The sequence below is a fragment of the Ambystoma mexicanum genome, chromosome 11 (genome assembly GCF_040938575.1).
Source record: "Ambystoma mexicanum isolate Mex_15411 chromosome 11, UKY_AmexF1_1, whole genome shotgun sequence".
Taxonomy (NCBI): domain Eukaryota; kingdom Metazoa; phylum Chordata; class Amphibia; order Caudata; family Ambystomatidae; genus Ambystoma; species Ambystoma mexicanum.
The window spans coordinates 1,196,230,974-1,196,252,361 of record NC_090934.1 but is presented as its reverse complement, the minus strand read 5'-3'; the positions used below and the strand labels follow the sequence as shown (position 1 = coordinate 1,196,252,361).

At 45.4% G+C, this 21,388-nt stretch overlaps 1 protein-coding gene across 1 annotated transcript in view; it reads right to left on the bottom strand.

The window, feature by feature from the left end:
* COMMD4 (COMM domain containing 4) overlaps positions 1–21,388 on the bottom strand; it is a 63,641-nt gene that overhangs the window by 30,592 nt on the left and 11,661 nt on the right. Inside the window, exon 4 of the mRNA XM_069624547.1 lies at positions 12,598–12,637. Coding sequence (XP_069480648.1) covers positions 12,598–12,637 — 40 coding nt within the window. The remainder of the gene's footprint in view (positions 1–12,597; positions 12,638–21,388) is intronic.

Below are 21,388 nucleotides of genomic sequence, written 5' to 3'. Positions count from 1 at the left end.
ATGTCACACTTACAATAATGTTCGTTTTGTTTCAGTGGAGGGCACGGTTTCCCGATCAAGTGAGGACCACAATATAGGACGAATATCCAAGAATGCATCATCACTAATAATAAGTGCAATCTATGCACTCTCAAACCAATGCGGTTTTGACATACACAACTGTGCCTTTTTTTGTACTAATAAGGCAGTTAGCCCCTGAGGAATTTCCCATAGTAGTATTTGAATTTTATGTAGAGGAAAGAAACATGTTGGGATGGACGAGTATGATTCAACAAGAATGTGTGAGTGAGTAAGAGTTGGAATTAAAGGTCTGATGCGAGTTTTATCTTGAAATATATTCTTTTGCACAGCACTTGACACTATAGCAATATTAGTATAGAACTGTCTCCATGTATTGTGTTTTTTGCACCAATCAAAAATAGTTTTAACCCATGTGTCTAAAAATAAAATATGCATTTTTGTGATCACATTTCAGATGTTTGACGAGTTGATTGAAAAGCTCGTAGTTAGTGACCGCCTAATAAGAGCTGAATCTCCTCTGGATGGGGCCCGGTACACCCCTGAAACAATATTCTACCAACAAGCATCTGTGTTGTTATTTAAAGGTTTAGAAACCTAGTCGAGGGATTGCTTGTAGAGGTAGGTTTATCTCCCTCGCAGTATTAGATAGGAGTCAAAGGGGCACATGCACACCAACATTCCTTGGAGATAACCGACTGAAGACATACACGATGTGCAGTCCTAAAAGAATAACTATAGCAGTTCTACTCTGGGCGAGTTAGACCAAAAACCCAGTGTAGTAATGGATAACGTTCCCTTAGAGGAGAAGTACACTCAAAAATGTTATTCTTTTAAAAGGATGGACCATAACAAAATATATACATAAAAAAACATTTTTTACAAGTTCCTAGGGAACATTTTCAGCAAACGAGCCTCAAAGTCATACCGTTCAAGCACTAGGAGGTATTCATTTTGTGAAATGAATGTGCCTCCTGTGCTTATGTTAACTCTGCTCTTGCGGCAATAAGCAAAAGCCCCCTACTGGGAGCTTTTGCTTATTGCTGCCGTAGAGCACAGAATGCTGGCAGGCAAGTGCAAGTGTTATATTGATAATTGCAGTTACTTTCTTTTTTAAGTTTCCCGGGGGAGCCCTGGAAACATAAAAAAAGTAACTGTAATTATTAATATTCTGCCGCAATTAGCGGCTGGCGTAGTGTTCATGATAGCCGGGGCGGGGGAGCCCAGGAAATGTAAAAAAGGAAAGTAACTGCAATTGTCAATATAACGCTGGCAGGCTGTAGCCTGTGAGCATTCTCTGCCCTCCAGCAGCAATAAGCAAAAGCTCCCAGTAAGGGGCTTTTGCTTGATTATTGCTGCAAGAGCAGAGTTAACATAAGCACAGGAGGCTTATCATTCATTTCACAAAATGGATGCCTCCTAGTGCTGGCTTTGAGGCTTCTTTGTAGAAAATTCTACATAGGAACATTTTGTAAAAATATTTTTTATTGACATGTTTTATTATGGCCCATCTTAAAAGAATAACATTTTGAATGGATTGTGTCCTCCCACGTATTCCTCATCTACTGATAATCATCCTTCCCGCTTCAGCTGCTTCCGAAATTTTTTCAACAGGGGGCGCTGCCACCTTGTTGAGTCGATGTCCCTTGAGGGCCTCTGTTCGACTGTCAATGTCATCATTAGTATAAGCAGTGCACGTAGAGCCTGTTGGGTTCAGTTATGTTTTTCCAAGCTAAAGCTTCGAAGAATTACGGAACACTTCGGTTCTACTGTGAACTTCGATAGTTATTTTCAATCTATTTAAATGTCTTCCCTGCCAGCTCCATCAACACCGAAGACAGGCTTCAAGAAGTGCCAGGACTGTGGATCGAAGATGTCGATCACCGACCCCCACCGCATATGTCTGTGGTGCTTTGGTACTGATCACCGTACCTCCGACTGTAACTCCTGTCAGGCGGTGACCAAAAAAGTTTGAAGGGAGCGTAAAGGTAAATTGGCGGTGGGGAGGTTGCCTTCAAAGAGTTCAAAGAGAAAGACTGATGAGTAGGGGGATTCTCCTCGACAAGATAAATCTAAACGTCTTGATCTAGAAGTTGATCACACTATTCTTCGTCTACGAAGAAGGCCAAGAAACTGTGTCACAGGTTATCTTCGACATCTAGTGATTCCTCAGCTGAGGTAATCAAACGTCCAACTAAGTCGGACTCCCCAGCAAAATGGGATGCGTTTCGTAATGAAATGATCGAAATCTTCACAAATGCGGCCCCACGCCCCTCGACGGACAAGCAGACAGCTTGTGTCGATCTGCATAAAGACGACAAAGGGAAGTTCGAAATCTTCTAAACTGAGCCATAAGCTGGTACTGCATCAAAAAAAATCTCGATCCGATGAGAAATCGTTGAGGGCTTCGACAAGTCAGGAATCCAGTCAATCAAGGGTTCCTTCGAAAAAGCATAAATCGTCGACAACGTTGACGCCTTCGCTGACACCATTGCATCGGAGCCATCGACAACAGTATCAAAGTCGACTGACAAAATCGACTCCGAAGTAGTTGTTGCTGATCGAAATTGTTGAAGCCAGTGGTAACCCCAGAAAAGGTTTTCAAACCTTTGCCCATGAAAGATTTTTTTCAGTCTTTAACATCCATCTATGAAGATAATGAACCTTCAGATGATAACACACCACCATTTGGGTTACAATATGGCACCCTTAATGTGCCTGATGAATTTATCCCTGAAGAGTCTAGATTAAAAGATGTCTGCCAGTGGTTTAGATAACTCTCCCGAATTGGAATTTGGCAAACCAGATCCTACTGACCACGCAGACTCCTCATATAGGAAACTGATGAGTAAGGTGACAGAGTTTTCAGGTTGGAGCAGGCCTACTCCTTCTTTTGAGCAGGATGACCCGACAGATATTTTGGATCAGGGTCCCCAAAAAGATCACATTTTGCCATTTCAGACTGCACTACAAAAAAAGGGTCTCAGCAAATTGGGAGACACCAGAGACTACGGCTGTAGTGAATAAAAATGATTGCTAGAAAATAGCCACCCAGCAGCGACCCGGAGTACTTGACAAAACCTCCAACACCAGAAAGTTTGGTGGTTCAGGCTGCGACATCTACCAAGCAGTCAGCATACCCATCCATCCCTCCTGATAGTGGATGCCTGGACGAGAAAAATATTTACTGCTGGCAGTATGGCATTAAAGTCAATTTATGCAACTTGTACCCCTGGGACTGCGTAGCTATGGCGGCTGGCCACAGGGCTGCGTGGTTGAGGAAGTCCGGATTTGCAACCGATGTGCAGTCTAGACTCCTCAACATGCCCTTTGACGGTTCAAGGCTGTTTGGCAGCAAGGCCGATAAAAGTTTGGAAAAGCTGCAGACCTCGAAAGCGGCAGCTAAATCCCTTATCGCCGTCAGACAGCCTCAACACCCCAACTCTGGTTCATCTTCTTGAAGGGGTAAGTCCTTGCGATTCTATTCCTCAATTGGAAGAGGACAAGCCGGTCAAAGAGGTCAGAGAAGATTCCCTCGTAGTGGACTAGGGAGAGGTGCTAAGCCAACCCAAGCAGCAGCAGTTTTACTGCCGCTTCAGCCACCTCAAAACCACTCGGAGGCCTTCACTCACAAGACCCCGGTGGGAGGGAGACTTACTCAGCGTATGAAAGAATGGCGGGGCATTACTTAAGATGCTTGGGCACTGGAAACTGTAGCTCAAGGTTACTGCCTTCCTTTTAAAAAAAGGCCTCAGGATCATCCACCGGGGAACAACTCTTTCAAAGTTCCAGATCTGCTCCTTGTGCAGGACATTTTGACCCCTCTAGAGAAAGGTGCTGTAGAACAAGTACGTGTGGCTGAAAGGAACAAGGGTTGGTATTCCCCATATTTTCTGATTCCCAAAAAGGACAGAGGATTGAGACCCATCTTGAATTCAAGAAACTTGAACAAGTTCCTCAGGAAGGACAAGTTCAAGAAGGTTACCCTTTCCCAAATCCTTCAGGCACTCCCAACTCCAAGACTGGATGGTGTCATTGGACCTTCAGGATGCCCACTTTCATGTGCCTATCCATCTCAAGCACAGAAAGTACATGAGGTTTGCGGTTCTCATTATCAGTTTCAAGTTCTGCCATTCGGACTGACCTACGCCGCAAGGCGGTGGTGGCAGCGAGTCTCAGTAGAGGGGGGAATTCACGTCTACCCCTACCTCGACGATTGGCTGAACAGGGCTCGTCCACCCGAACAAGCCAGGAACCTCTCAGCGTAACCTGCCACTCTCTTCACAGACTGTGCTTCTCCCTCAATTACAAGAAGTCCCACATGATACCATCTCAAAGGCTCTAGTTTATTAGAGCAGTCCTGGATGCCTCCTCTGGGAAAGCCTCGCCAACCGAGGTGAGAGCTGAACATATTCTGCAGATGGCCATCCTACTCCAGAGTGCCCAGCATCTTCTGGCCTTCGATTTTTTGAGGTTGCTCGGTCTCAGAGCAGCCTGCATTTTTCTGGTGCCAGAGGCTCGCCTCAGAATGAGATCATTCCAATGGGCTCTCGGGACTCAATGGTCCCAATTCTCAGGCAGAATGTGAGACCATCTGAATGTTCCAAACAAAGTTTCTCAGGACCTTCTGTGGTGGGCTTGCCAGGACAACATTCTCAAGGAAGAGTCTTTTTGGCATCCATGGCCGGAGATAATGGTAGTGACGGACGCCTCACTCACGGGATGGGGAGCCAACGAGCTGACAATCAGCAGTCGTTGGTCTCCATTGGAGTCCAAACTACACAACCTTTTGGAGCGGAGGGCAATAAGACTAGCGCTGAAGGCCTTTCTGCCCTCGGTACCGGGAAAGAACGTCCCGATAATGACGGACAACACAGTGGCCATGTACTACCTCAACAAGAGAGGAGGTGTAGGGTCACTATCACTGTGCAGAGAAGCAATGTAGCTCTGGTTCTGGGTAATTCAAGAAGGAATCTCTCTATCTGCAGTTCAGCTAGCCAGAGAGGACAACACAGCGGCGGACGCTCTGAGCAGGCAGAGCACAGTCTTCCACGAGTGGGAACTAGCTCAGGAAGTCATTCAAGAGATCTTCACCCTTTGGGGAACCCCTCAAGAGAATCTGTTCGCAACCAGTGTCAACCGGAAGTGTGAACTTTTCTGCCCCACGGAATTTCCCCCAAGAGGAGCTCTAGGGGACGCGTTCGTAGGGGACTGGGAATTTCCACTCCTGTACATGTTTGCTCCAGTCCCGGTCATTACTCACGTGATCAGGAGGTTGAGAAAGTTCGGGAAACCCATGATCCTATTTGCTGCGGATTGGACCAGGAGCACATTGTACCCAGACCTACTGGACATGTCCATCTGCCCCCCAATAAATCTTCCACAAAGAGAGAACCTTCTCTCGCGAGAGGAGGTTCGGGGTCTCCATCCAGAGGTCAAGCCTCTCAACTTTCACGCATGGTTTCTGAGGGGTTGATATACAAGGATTGGGACCTCCCGGATGACGTAATGGAGATCTTGGTTTGGCAGAAGGCCAGCAAAAATCTTTGTACAGCTGCCGTTGGAATAAGTACAGCAACTGGTGAGGGATAAGAATGTGGACCCCTTTCTTATGACACACCTATGGTGCTTTCTTTTATGTTACATTTGGCGAATCTGGGGCTCCAGATTGGAACAATTAAAGGTCACCTGACGGCGCTATCCATTTTCAAGAGCTCTTCAGAGGAGGATCCCTCCAATTGTTCAATTCCTAAAGGGTCTTACTAATGTAATTCCACCAGTTCCATTCAAAGTCCCTGTATGGGATCTTAACCTGGTGTTAACATTTCTAACATCCATTCATTTTCAGCCTATACACACACATGCCCATTAAGACGGTTAACCTTCAAAACTGTTTTGCTGATTACAATAACATCAGCCCGCAGGGTAAGAGGGTTGCAGGCTTTTTCCTGTAAACCTCCACATACGGTTTTCTATAAAGACAAGGTTGTTCTCAGAGTGAAACCTTCTTTTCTACCGAAGGTAGTCTCTGACTTCCACTTGTCGCAAAAAATCATTTTGCCAATTTTCTATCCACCTCCTAATCCTGGAAAAGAGGAGGAAAGATTACATAGACTGGACCCAAAAAGGGCTCTACATATCAAGACTGTCAAAATGACCAATTATTAATTGGCTATGCTGGCCCTAAATTGGGTTTAGCTGTTACAAAACGATCCATATCCAGATGGATCATCCTGACTATTGGGGAATCTTACAGGTTAGCAGGCAAAGACCCACCGGAAGACTTGAGAGCACATTCCATAAGGGGCACGACAACCAGGTGTCCCAATCAAAGACATTAGTTCAGAGGCCACTTGGTTGTCTAGTCCCACGTTTGAGAGACATTACTGCCTAAATTCATCTTCCAGTCAGGAAGGACAATTTACAAAAGTGGTCCTTCATTCAATCCATGACAACAAAACAAAATATAATTCGTACTCCCACCACCAAATTATTACTGCTTTGGGAGTCTACCATAAAATGAATACATGGGAGGACAATCCATTTGAAGAACAAGTTACTTACCCCTGGTAATGTTCTTTCGATTTACGTGTTCTTACACTTTATGCTTTCTTTGAGCCTACAGTCTTACGCCTGGTAATTCTTCTTCAGGAGGGGAAAAAAACAGAACTGAAGCCAGCGGGCACTGCATGCGCTACTTATACTTATGATGACGTTGACAGTCGAACGGAGGCCCTCGAGGGACATCGACTCGACGTGGCGGCACACATCGCCCCTGTCGAAAGAATTTCCAAAGCAGCTGCAGCTGGAAAGGAGAATTACCATAAGATGAGGAGTACGTGGGAGGAACATCCAATCGAAAGAACATTACCAGGGGTAAGTAACTTGTTCTTTTGAGTGAACTCAAGAGAAAAAGAGTTTTGTTACTCGCCAAACAAGATTAGTAAAACAAAGCATACACGTTCCTTCTGCATGAACTTCATAATAAACACTAATTGTTTTCTCTCCACAGGCTCGCAGCGGATGCAGTGTTACTGTTTGCCCATTCAGAAAGCATTACATTGACGCTACCCATTGCCCAGGTTTCTCTGACTTCGGATTCACACGCTGGGGAGATAGTCACCTAGTTTAATGCAGGAAACGCCAACAGAGAACACAATGGGTGTTAAGACCAGCCACATGCTCAGAGTAGTTCTAAAAACCTAAATGTTTCCATGCTTTGCTATGAACTTGGACCAATCTCCAATTTTTGACAACAGGCACATGCCCAACCACAGATCAACCCAGCACCCATTACTCAGGTGCCGTCCATATCACAAGGCACCCCCGCAGGTGAGAAGAGACAATACATTTTATGAAAGCCTGTCTGCCCAATTTATGGTGTACGAGAATGGAATGGCAGAAGCTGAGATGATTGGCAGTGAGAGGTTTATTGAGAGGAGATTTATTTGGAGGAGGGAGTCAGGGTTGGAGAGAGGAAGTGCCATTGGTGGAGCAAGGTGTAATTAAGAGAGCAGTACTGGAGGATGAATGTTGTCATCAAGAGGGTTGTTCAGGAGGCGGTGGTTGTGGTCAGGACAAAGAGAGGTACCATCTGGAGTAAGGCAGATACTGAAGGACAGAAGGAGAGGGGGATATTGGAGGAGGAGTGTGAACATCGAGTGGATGTTATTGTGGAGGGTGGGAGTAGCAAGATGCCTCCTCATCTGGAGAGAAGCTTGGAGGTATATCTTCTGACTAGAGGGGGAGATAGAGCTGCACTGCCTGAGATTGAGGGAGGAGAGAAGGAACTTTAACTAGCCAATAAGACCAGGGAGATTCCAGCTAACCTGGTTGGTTCAAGGCAGATTACAGTCAGGAGTACAAATGAGAGGAGGCAACTTCACAGAGGGACTGGAGGCTGCAACCGGTGAAGCGCAGGGAAGGGGTGTATCCTAGAGCAGGTAGGTGGACAGATGGCAGAGACCTACCCAAATATGCCAGATAACTCCCGGGGAAAGCAGACTAGTGAGGGAGAAGAACTCTGTCTTCAACTGCTGTATTAAACAGGACACTTTGCCAAAGCTGTGTCAGTTGAGTATTAGAGTACCCTTCCTTGGGAATACATAGAAGCTGATTCAAGAATGCCAAAAACCTGCAACCCAAAAAGAAAGACTAGAATATCCAAGCAGATACTGCACTGTGGCTGGGAAGAGCTATAAACATTGCAAGAGACTTATTTCTTTAACACTTCACTATTGAAGCGCTTAACTCCAGTTTTGGTTGTGTATATAAAATGGTCTGTTCCAAGCTGCATCATTGTGTTTTGCAATTGTCTGTGCGACAGCAATTTCCTGACCGCAGCATTACCAGAGTATGAGACCAAAGTTACAAGTACATTGTTCACTCTCAGTGTGTTGTCTCAAGGGCAAAATGCTGCACATTTACAAGGTTTAAATTTACAGAGAGAGTTTCCATCACATCAATCTCTGTCAGAATTGGAGAATTGAGCGCTGAACAGGCAGCCAGAGAAAGGCATAGAGAAGGAGGACAGGGATAGAAGATTGCAGATAGGCAAAATGAAGGCTTGTTCTTCATCCCTCCCCCTTGCTCCCCTCCCATCCCATAGGCCCAAAGGTAGGTCTGGTGTACCCAGCTGCAGCAGTTAATCCCAACCCTGCCCCAATTACCAAACACAAGTGCAACTACTCACAGAGCCCATACATGGGAAAGTACTATAAAACCCAGGGATCCCAGTCAGCTAGTGTGAGTTGTTGGAGAAGGTGGGGGTAGGAGGCTGGGAGTGATACGAAGGGTGTTGAGGTGGTGTTGTAGACAAGAAGGGGGAGAAGGCGGGGAAACGAGGTGCAGGAAAGAATGAGTTATTGGGAAGTGGTAGTAATAGGAGGAATACTGGAGCAGAAAAAGGGAATATCCAATATGGCCAAAATGTATTTTATCAATCGGCCTTCCTCGGTCATGTGACATGAGCCAGAGAGCAGAAAGGGATGAGAAAAGGGGCAGGGATAAAAAATTGAATTTAATTTAAAAGTAAGAGAAGCTCCCTACCAATCCTGGTTCAGGAATAGGGATATCAGAAGGGCAAGATTGCTGAAGGAGAGAGCGTCATCGCCTGGAACCGACGAGGTACAGTCTAGCTGCTGTACTGAGAAACTGATGGAGACAGTTTCTGGTTCCCCAATACCTGGCTCCACACAGAGCGGTTGATGCTTAAAGAGCCTCCTGAAAGGTTTTAGAATATGCCTAGAATCAGAGAGCTGTGCTAAGAACTCTAAAAGATGTAAAGAGCCTGCAATGGACGTGGAAGGTTTTACATGCACCTAGAACCTGAGAAAGGCACAAGAAGATCTGAGCATTGTGAAAGACTTGGCAGGATACTGATAAACCAACTATAGCCTGGTAACCTCACAAATGGAGTAAAGAGTATAAGATCATACTCTGAGATGAAGTAATGGCAGAATGTTTGTACTCCTCTCAAATTACTGTTTTTTGTGCTTTTCTGCCCACAAGGCCCTGAAGTACATATTGTGAGAAACCTAAGGGTGTTCTCCCAAGTAGACCCCAAGAATCCCTTATTCAGGTGGCCAGGGAAGGGCTGGCACTCTCGGATCCCAACTCTCGGGGTGGACGAGTAAGGGAGGATAACCTGGGTTGGGGAACCCGGGATACGCTCAGGGGAAAACCCCAGGTGAGACGAGGCATCTGCTTCCTTGTGACACCTTTTCCCCATCCTGCACGGTAGGATATTTAGGAACACAACCCCCCCCCCTACCCCTGCCTCTTCGCGACACAGACACTTTCTCACGGACAACTCCCTGTGAGCGACAGGACTACACCCCTTTCGACGGTAATTTTCTGGACTTCCCTAAACTTACTAGTGAAAACTGCAATCCCCATAATTCCTTCCCTCGGTTCTTTTCTAAAGTCGCTGAGACGAGGAGGAGAGAGATTGGGAGGATGAAGATTACCAAAAGGGATCCACAGACTCAGAAAACAGACTCTCCCCATTCTACAGCAGACTGTCTCATTAATGAGGCCAGGCTAAGTCAGGCCTCCCTCTAATTACTCACACCTGCCTGCACTTGTCTCTCCTAGACAGCATAAAAGGCGGAGCAGGAAAGCACACTTTGAGCTGGTCGGGGATGCTGGAAGGTGCCGGAGAGAGCCCTAGTGAGCCCTAGTGAGCTACAGAAGCCCTCGAAGACCCGGAGGAGGAGAAAACCGCCAAAACACTGACCCTGCTATTTGAGAGGAAACTTCAGTGTGGAGGTGGGAGTTGTACTTCCAGAAGGCAAGACCAGGAGCAGCTGGGGTTATCTGACAGTACATACAGCAAGACTCCCAACCCCCCACCCCCCGGGGCCAGACAGTCACCCCCAGGTCCATGAGGGGCAGGAGGTAAGGCCCTGACCTCATTGAAACATCCTTCTTGTGGCTCCTACTGCTCCCAAGACATGGAATGCCGTTTTGGGAGCTATGAAGTGGGAGCACAATTCTCCCAAGTGCATTCTGGGACTGGGAGTCCAAAAACATACTTTGAGATTATGAACTTTGTGAAAAGGGTCCGAGCCCGGCAGAGGGAGACCCCTGTGAACTTTTATGAGAGAAACCGGCACCAGAGATAGAGTGGTCCAGCGCCAGGTGGGCGCTCATTTGAAGGCATCTGGCCGGTGCACCCTCTCCCAAACCAGGAGAAACAACAAGAACCAAGAGGCCTTAGGGGAGGCTGGCGTGAGGTGTCAAAGTGGTCACACGAGAGTCAAACCAAACCCCTTGTACAGTCGAAAGTCTTTGACAGGGCATGGAGGCAGACGTGAACCCAACTGAGGGATGCCTGCGAATTGGAGTAAGCCCTAACACACCCCAGAACATTGTGCTGAATGAACTGTGCAAGGCCTGACTGGGGGTTTTAGGGAACGCCTGACTGGGGGCTGAGACCCAGACTTAGGTAAAGTGAAGAACCTAAGGGGTCTAGAATGACTTTTTATTGAACTCTGAACCATGGCAAATGTGAACCCGATGGAGGGATGCCCAAAGAAAGCCAGGGGAAAGGAACCCGCTTTCTGATGAGATTATGACATAGTGTTACTGTGGAAAATGTGAGCCCAGTGAGGGATGCCTGCGAAGTAAGCTGAACAGTAATACTCCCGTGAACATTGTAACGACAAGCTTGAACCCGACCGAGGGATGTCCATAGCGAATGGTTGGTCTGAGCCCTACTGAGGGAGGCTATCGTTGAGAGAAGGATTGGAGCCCGGCTGAGGAAAATCCTGGCTTTGAATGAAAGAGACTTGTACACAGAAGGTCCCGATATTGAGAAAAGGAACTGTAATCTTGTGCTGTAGAAGCCCAGGAGTGTGTTGTGCTCAAGAGTCCAGCCTTGTCCTGTGCTAAAACGTGGGGAAGGTAGACCTCGGCCATAACATCCTAATTTATTATTTTGTGAACACTTTTCTTTTCTTGTGAACAGTATCCCACACTTTGTGTAGCGGTAAGGATTGGCAACAGGTTTTCTTAGTGTAGGCCCTTTTATTTGACTATACGCCACTTGGACGCTATTCTTATTATTTGATGGTGGTAGCTTGCTTCCATCTTAGATTTGCGTTTAGATTAGGCGTCTGTCTCACCCATTCTTACAGTTTAATAAACACCCTTGAAATGTAAACACTTGTGTTTGTCTTGCTTTGATACCATGCCTTCCTTATAATATAGACACATTCTAGTAGTTCTTCCAATGAACTAGAAACTGCCAAAATTAGAAAACAGTAATGACCCCTCTTTCTATATCAGCTATTCCATCTAATCAATGGTCTACCATTAGACATGCAACCCTACTTATAAAACCATATTCCCTCTAACCCTAGCCCATAAGGTCTTCCCAGTGTGTTAGTTCTGTGTGCCCCCATCCTATTTCCGCTTATCCCTAACCCCAGTTTTGGGATCTACGCGATTACATTAAATATATTTTGATGAAGCAGATGTTATTGAATTATTATTATTTTAAGCACCCCACCACCCCTCCCAAAAAACTTGATGGATCCCATTTCAGCGAAATAGCCTGCAATTTAATGGTAGAAGACCAGTTTTTGCACTGGTCTCCTTACTTTTTCCTTCAGACTAAGGCTGGTTACCTTGGGTTGGGGCATAATACAACCGCTTCTAAGACAACATATTTATGCTTTAAGGCCTCTATGTTGGTGATTGCCACAAAAGCTTTATAACATAACACATGGCCATACTCTGCACAAGCTCTATGATGTTTATATACGATAACAAGATAAGGAAGGGGTTAGTTCTTGAATAAGGCAGTGAGCACATGGCACAGCAATCTTCCCAGTCTCATACCCTACTAGTAACTTGCAAAAAAGGCCTGCTCATACATCAGATACACCACCCCTTTGCATTCTGTGCGAGAGCTGGGATCCCAACATTAAGTACAGCTTATCCATCCTCTAGACACTACAAGACCCCTCAATGGCTCAAGCCTCCAATGCCCCTCAGGAACCCTTTGCAAACGTAAGAGAGACATTGGTCCCTTAGAGGAGGCCAGGCTTACAGAACCAAAAGAGCCATATTTACCAAACCGGGCATCTGTAGTCAGCTTCAGGATCTTTTCGTACTGCAAGAAAAAGAGGCTGTCACATCATCTATGTCTCCTCCTTATCCCGTCATGCAGTGCGCCATTTTCAAACATTTCACAAAAGCACAAGCAAATGCAGTAGTATGACATCGAACACAGCCTACCCGTGTACACAGACACATTTATGAAATGCTTGACCCAAGGCTGCCAGTGTCTTTGTTCCAAAATTGCATAATCGAAAACACTGTAAAATGGTTATCCTTTGACAACCCCAACCTCTTCAGCATCCCCACTACCTGCACACTTCTGTAGTAGCTAAGTCTAACCACCAACAACAATCTAGTGCATCTACATCTACGTCACACTTACATGTGAATCCTACACTTCAGAGCTTTCAAGTTGTCTCATGTCTGGTGTAAGTTTTCTAACCAGTAATGGTTAATTATTTCTGCTGGGGGACACAGTTTCCCTCCTCCCATTAGAAATGCAGGAGTGGAGTTCCAGAATGCAGAGAAAAAACGGCACCCCACAAAATACATACATGCCAAGGTGTCTTATTTTGGAGGAAGATATACATTTTTGGTAAAAATAAAATCCACTCATTTTCATTGTCACTCACTTTAATTGTCCATTATTCCAATTCAAGTGACTCAAGTACATAAAGTACCTCTTTCATTCCTCCCAAACTCTCCCTTAAGAAAACGATGGCATGCATGTTCTAGAGCCACACAAGCTCCCCCACCTTTACACACGGTCAGGGATCAGAACTAATGTGACTATTCCAAAACTACTATCCATTCATCAGCAGCTTCATTGGGTCAGGATCATTTAAACAATGTATTTAGACACATGCATAAAATCTCTGCAGATAACGGAAAAACACTCAAATACAAAACCGTCTGCAAAAATGGAGACATACAAAATGTAGAGAGACAAACTCCAATGCTTAATGCAAACACTAATAGTGCATATACACATTTATAGTGATACAATGAGAAAGCCATTCATGATGTATATCGAATGGCAATCCACTAGTGGTGTCAACACAGGGTATTTCTGGCTTAACAGGGAGAGCAGTTTTATTGACATCCGTCCTTATGTAGTTGGACCCTTTAAGCCGTCTTCAGGATACGTCAGTATTGGTAATACATGGACGTTGAGAGGCTCATCTCCCGTCAAGTACTATCACTTCTTAAGGCTGAACTGATGGATGGCACATCGAATCATCTTTCAATGATGCAATCAGGGTTGCGATTCTTTAATTCGTGCGTCTGCCGAGGGGACCCAGGATATTTTGCTCATGCCTGTGGTCATCCAATGAGGACCAATCGTAGTCCTCCAACTGGCAGCATCTACTGCAATTAGGAAAACCTTGGGTGCGGACGTAAATACAAATGTCTGACAGAATGATGTGAAAGCTTAGGTTTAATGTTCAAGTGTCTTTATATAAACAGAAGAGATTGAAGCAGGAGAGAACTTCTAGCGATCAAAACCAAGGGGTTTGGTTGACATGAGGTGGAAATCAAAGAACAAATCAGGCTCTCGCTCTAAGACCTAGACACTGCCTCCTAGTTGTCATGCTCTGCTCATGCTCTGCTCTTGCCCACCTCCATCTCTAGTTTCCCCATTGTTTTCTTCTACCTCTCCTCGTTACCCGCTTTCTCACTCCTGGGTTTTCATGTCTCCTCAGTCTGCATACTCCTCCTTGCCACCACCTTCTCTGCTCCTTTCTTCCCCATTAATTTCTTGCTGCCTCCTTCTGAAGGCATTCAACTCCTTCAAGTCCATTCCTCCCTTGATGCTCCCTTTTACTTCCTTCCTTACTACTCTACTCCCCTTTTCTTTGCTGTGGCTCCTCTGTTCTTTGCACCTTCTCTCCCACTGCCATCTGCCCATTGCTAATCTTATTCTCTAGTGTCTCCTCTGTGCTTTCAACCTCTGCCACCTTTTCACTGCTCCTCTTACTCTCCACCACATCCGTCCCAGCTCTATCCTCCTCACAAACACGATCCACATCCTGGCCTTATAATTGTGTGATCAACTTCAGCTGGTGGCTCACTGTGGGCAAGCAATGGAATTGACTGGCTCTTTGGCCTCTTTGGGACTGTTTTATCTGGCTGTGCACGGAATGGAGCAAGCAGTGTGGGGGTTAGGAGGTCTCAGGTGCCTTTTTCTCAGTTTAGGGCACTTTAAAGTTTGGATTATCTAGGGATTGTTTCCTGTGCCGGTGAATGCTGCCGGTTCTGGAGCCACTCAAGGGAATTTAGCAGTAGAGCCTGCAGAGGTAGCCTGTGGGGTTGGAGTTATCATTCTCACAATTTGCTAACCTTCTCGGGTCTTCAAGGCACAATCTATGCCTATTGAGGGTCCATGCCCAGGTAAATGTCCCTCAAGTGGGTGTACGAGGGGGTGAAGTTAACCTAGGAATGGGTGGTGTAAGGAGACGGGGAACAGCCTCTATTGGAGAGGTTACGTTGATGTTGCCGTCTAACACATTGTTCCATCTGTTGATATTTTGGGGTGATTTGCTTTATCAGCTACTATGAACACACAAGTGTGGCCTTGTTTCCGGAGTGTAACAAAGACAAGTCGAGGACGTTATGCAATTTTTTTTTAATGTTTATTGGCTTCACCAATTTAAAACCTTTCACATTATCATCAACTTCAACTCCTCAAAAGTGATGTGAACAGCTTCCTCAAGGAGCATAGGAGGGCATTCAGGCAATCGTTTTTGGATCGCCTTCCTTAAAGATGGGGACGATGATGGCCTTCCGCCATGCTGTTGGAACTGGTCTGGTCAGCATTGTCTGTCTAAAGATAGATACTACCAATCCTCCCCATACATCTATGTTCTTCTTTAGGCTCTGATCAGACAGTCTGCCTGGACCTGCAGCTCTCGAAGAGGCGAGTCTACTTAGCATTAATCTTGCATCTTCCTCCTCAAATGCAAAGTTCCAGCTCCTGATGCCCCTTGCGTCCCCATTATGATTTATATCATGAGGTTTAGCAAACAAGGTTGAATAGTGGGACAACCATCTACCTTCAGTAACTCGGCCCATCATATGGGTCGATCTAAACAATCCTCCATCATTTAGGATGTCCCACAAATCTCTTGTGTTTTTTTGGCAAACAGGTTCAACATTTTTACTGAATCCTTTTGCATTCTTAGTGCCCTTGATGCTTGTAGCCAATTACAGTATTTATATTTTCGGGCACAAATCTTCTCATTTCTATCTGGCCTCTTTCCCTTCGTAGTCTTCTTACATCAGCTAACAATTCTCTTCTAGCCATCAGTAGCGTGTAGTTATAAGCGTGTTTTGGAAGTACCATTGGATTTCCACATTTGTTATTAGTTTCACTATAGTCTTTCAGAATCTAAAGATCGTCCACCTTCAACTGATTTTTCCCTATAGTGTGCTCATATAGCGGAGCAATGTTCTTAACCTCATGGCGTTTTATCCTGAACCTATTTTTCCCCAGGTTACCTCGACCCGCCCCATAGTCTTCAGAGGATGAACCAGATTAATATCACAGAGAGATGGCCAGTGGCTCATGATCACTGTGAGATTGCTTCACGATTTCAACATTTTCCACCATTGTGATCATGTTTCTTGAGACAAAACAGTCATCCAAACATGATCTCTGTAGACCCCTTCTCCATGTGCATACCCCCGGTTTATCCCCTTCTGTGTGATCATTTAGCATAAACAGGTCTCTAGCCGTTGCTTCGGACATCCAGCTTCATGCTCTAGCTAACATTTGCGCCTCATTTAAGGGCCATTCCCCTTCGATCATTGCGTCATCGACCTTGTTCATTACCGATTTCACAAATTTCTCCTTTCGACCCATATTAACTTTCCAATACACATTAACTAAGAGGTATTTAGTTATCTCTGGCTGGGATCCTCTGCTTAGCTTTATGATTTGCACATAGGGGTTCACATTTTCATGGCTGGTTACTGATATTTCTGCTTCCACCTTGATCAATGTTATGAGTCCAGAATAAGGTCTGCCTAGGAAGGCTGGGTTTAAGTGTAACTCATATCCTTCAGAGGGTGTCGTCCTAAGCCACGTTTCTTAGAAACATAAGATATATTGGCCCAACATACACGCATTTCTGGCAAATAGAAATTGAAATCCCCTTATGTTCCATGATCCTATTGAGAGTCTATGTTCATCAATGGATTGTCTAATCTATTTCTGTTTGCAATTATCCAGTGCACCAGCTAGCCAGTCCCAATTAATAATCCTTGCTCCTTGATGGTTTCCAGGATGGGTGTTGGGGCTGCTCCTCTGACTATAATTTTGATTTTCAATGGTACATTTTAGAGGGACCAGATCCTTTTTGGCAAAAGGCTGCTGCTTTCTCATTAGAGTTTCGCCCTCATCAGAGGAGTCTTTTCCATCAACTGTAATTTTCTTACAGCTTAAATCCATCGTTTTTTTCTTTTGGCCGTCTCTTTCGGAGTGTCTTTGGGCCTCTCTTGGTGGTCACTACTCAATTCATAACCCAGAGTTAATAGCTTATCATTAACATAGCCTCCTTACTTGCCTGTGAGTCCGTATGAAGTATCAACCAATCCATCTTATTTTCTACCACAAACTCCCCCACTCTGATGTCGTCCGTAGTTATATGTCTAAGTGCAGGGATGTATTGCAGCAGCTTCATGACGTTTCTTCGATTCAGGATTGGAGCATTTGGGCCTGATCTAGTTCTTTCTAAGTGTATCGTTAATTTGTTTTGATGCTTCCTTTGTTGAATTCAAGTTTGCATGTTGTAGGATCTGAGGCCGTCGAGCAGGACTATTCACTTCTAACTGGAACTCTTCTTTCACCCATCTCGTTTCCTTTCAGTTCCTTCAACACCAGCCTTTTTTCTTCCATTATGTATCGCTGGAATCCGCTAGTCTTTATCCATAGCTTTTGTCTTTGAACGCTTTGGTTGATTCAAGGAGATTTGAATCCCACTCCGATCGGCTTACGTTGTTCCACTCCCCATCATCCTCTTTCATTAAATCAATTGGGTCACTTAAGCATGTTTTAGTGGAGGTCTCATTTCCCTCGGTCTCTCCATTTGTTTGCACGGCTGAGGGCACTGATTCTATTTCCTTGGCTTCCCGGGACAACATCAGCTCTCTTCTCGTGCGTTTTAAAGATTGTCTCATATCAAGGGGCGGCGTTGTTAAGTTCCCTAAAAAGGCCCTTGAGATACCGGATTTTCGCTTCTGCGTGGTTGTTACATTTTTTGGGTTTTTTTTCTCCAGTTTTCCTTAGTTTTTCCCCCTTTCCAATTATTCCAGCCGGGACTTTCTGGTTACTTCCTAGTTTGAATATTGAGAACATAGCTGTCTCCTTCACTGGGCCCTGGGCTGCGGTTTTCGTAGTAGCCACCACTTCCACAACTTCCAGGTCATAATTAGGGTTGGGTAGAACATTCGGCTTTGGGAAGTTATCACTTGGTTTACAAAGGTCTTTTCTTGTTCCCGTTTCCATTGTGACCTCATCCATTTACAATCTTCCAAAAATACATCCATTAAAAGTACCTTGTCCGAGGATGCTCTTCTCGCCATGTTGCATAGTCTATTTTGTCATTGGAGAGATGCTTCCGCATCCTTATTTAGTCTCGCTTCAACATTAGCAATACAGCCTTCCAAGCCCATCAGTTTTGTCTGCACCATCACGATTAGAGTAGCTTGATCATGCAGAAAGCTATGAATGGATGCATATAATTTTGGGAACAGAGATAAGGAGATAGCAAGGGTCACAATCAGCGTCCTTTGGAGGGGACTAAGGTATTCACTTGATGGTTTCCACTCCCGTTTCCGAGGATCCCGATGAGACTTGTGTGAGCTCATCATAGGAGGGGAAGAGGAACTGATGTTCAAAGAGCTCTTTTCACAACTAGAGTCATCCATATCTGATGGTGAAGAGATAGCGTTATCACTCATGCTTAGTTGCTTAGCTTACTTAAAGCCTCTCAGCCCATCTTCATTCTCACATAGCTTTTTGTTCTTTTGTGTAAATAGAGCGCCAGTGTGTTTACAGACCATTAACGGTCCAGAGGGGGTTTCAATCCTTCCACCCACACCCGGATTTTATAGATTACGGGCCGGTGGGTTCCCAACGCTCCTATCTGCATTGGGCATATCCTGATCTAGAGCAATCAGCCTGTCCTTGATCGGCACCAGAGTTTTCCTTTTTTGCTAGGTCATTTTTTCCTGTCTACGCAGACAGTTCTCTAGCCAGCTGTGCTGTTAGTTCAGAATGTTTAAGGTCTTTCTTGTCAATCAGGGTTGCCTGAATAGGCAGTTGCGTTTGTGCCTCTGACCCCGCCCCCCCACCGCCTTGCCAATGTAAAAGTTCTGCATCATCCACTTGATGTTCAGCAATCAGCTGATCCTCGGAAGCTATAACAGGCAAGCCCAATGCATGGGACGCAACTTGAGGAGCGCTTCGCGGGGGCCGTGGGGGTTATCGGCCCCTGCCCTTTACATCAAAGCAAAATCTGTTAATACTAGCCACTGCGTCCTCACCAGCGAGGGCGATCCGTCTGCCTTCCTCGGCTGCTCGGGCAACCTTTTCTCCTTCTCCATTCATACCGGCGGGTGCAGTTCCCATCTGGTCCAGGGTTGAATTCTCCGGCGTAAGCGTTGTAGCTCCCGCAGGGTCACTCGCACTGCACAGGCCAACTCCCAGTTGGGTTTTTCTTAGCTGTGGCTCTCAGGCTGACCACGTCCTGGTCCATACGGCAATCAGGGGGACAGTCAGAAAGAGCACACCGTCTTACCTGCATTCTAGTCTGCGTTCCCAAAAGACTCTTCATCTTTAGCGCCATTCACTGCCGAAGTGGAGCCTTCATAAGTACGAAAAGTAGTAGTTGGTAATATGACAGATTGTATCAGCAATGCGTGGGCTTCTTCAGCGAACACCAGCAAACACCACTTGCCTCCGCTTCGCGGAGGGAGGGCGTTTCATAAGTCCCAAGACTTCCTGGTCACACAGTGCAGCATTCAAAAAACTAAAGGGCCAGTGTACTCCACAGCATAGAACAGCAGCAAACACACTACTTGCCACCACTTCCAATGCAATACTCTGGACTTGCTGCTCATCTTTTACCAAATGGTTGGTTTCTGTGCACTTCACTATACCTTATTCTTCCTCAAATTCTAGCGCAAGTTGAGGCATTTGTCTCCATTCCCCATTTCTGCCAAATGTTTGCTTAGTGCTTCTGCTTTACTCCCCCAATATTTTTGGGCAATGATCAGCCAACACATTACCCCATTGATTCCAGTACTCCGCTGCGGTACATCGTGGCAGCATTATTGTGTCTCATTTGGTCATTCCATCTTCTATTTTAAGAGAACAGATCAACCTATCAGCATGTCTGGCTTGCTCACCAGTGGAGCAAGACCAGTACACCAGCACTGGAGAGGTTCGGAAATCGTGCTGGGGACCTACCTTGATTTCAGGACTGGAGAGCCTCATACAGCTATGATCAGTGGGGGCTCCTTAAAATTACTGTGGTAGCACAATTTTCTTTCTCCATTTTCAACATGAAGCGAGTGCCCTTCACTAGCCTCATAATAGAAATGCTGCCTTTGCAAAACCCCTGAACATATTGTGCTTTGTATGTGGATTAGGCCGGGGATATCCATGCCCAGATCCCGTCACAGATACAGCGCTATAAAAAGCATTATAAAGACATACCTAAAAGGCCCAACTTTGTTTCTCCTGCCTGGGCGCTGGAAAGCTAGCCCTCTGAAGACAAAAAAAAAAAAAAAAAGACCTCCACACACTTCGCCTCTCAGAATACTGATGCAGCCCAATCCTGACTCCACAGCAGGGAAAGAGAGGGGTGATAAAAGACCACCTACATGGCTCTGGTGCCTGCACTTAGAATGCAGAGCAAATAGAGGACACCAACGCAGCCCAGGTAAGCAAATACCAAAGACGTTTATGTCGGCTTCCTTTTTTGGGTGCGTGTGTTCGTGTCAGAGAGAGAATGGGTGTTTATGTGTGTTTGTGTGTAACTGTGTATAGGCGACTGCTTATGCATATAAATGAATATGGTTACATTTTGTGGCGAGATTTAGAAATACAGCTGAATGACAGGTAAAATATCAGGGCTGACAAAGCGGTATACTATTTTAAAATATATTTTCCAGACCTTACTATTGATATTGAGTGCAAAGCAATTCAAGTGCTCTTTTGTGGAAACTGTCCTATACTGGCACAGGCTGCATGCACATGGTTTCTTAGAGTGGCATTATTAGAGGCAAAAATGGCAGAGGCACACAATTGTTCTTACATGCTGATATGGACTTATTTTGGAACAGCCTGCCATGATATGTTTTCACGACACCAACATTCTTCCTGGCATTAAGGGCAAAGCAACACAAGCTTTACTGCATGCAGATAGTGAGGTAGATTAGCACAGTCTCCAAGGACATGCATTCATACAGTGGCAATATTGCTGGCAAAAAGGGCAAAGAAGCAGGAGCACTCTTTTATGGACATGCTTTTTTAGTGATATTGTTGGCATTGGAGGCAAAGCAACATACTCATTCTTACTTGGGAATAATTTCAATTATTGGAATACTAAAAAGTATTGGCACAGCCAGCAAGGACTTACAGTGGCCTTGCAGGCATTCTGGGCAAAGTCGACATGAGTGTGTTCTTACATGGTAACCTGCCATATATTTGCATAGGCAGCATTATGTCTTCTGTGATGAATCAGTGAGGATTCCCCCAGAAACTGGGGCCTGGGACCATTCTCATGTGGCCAGGGAG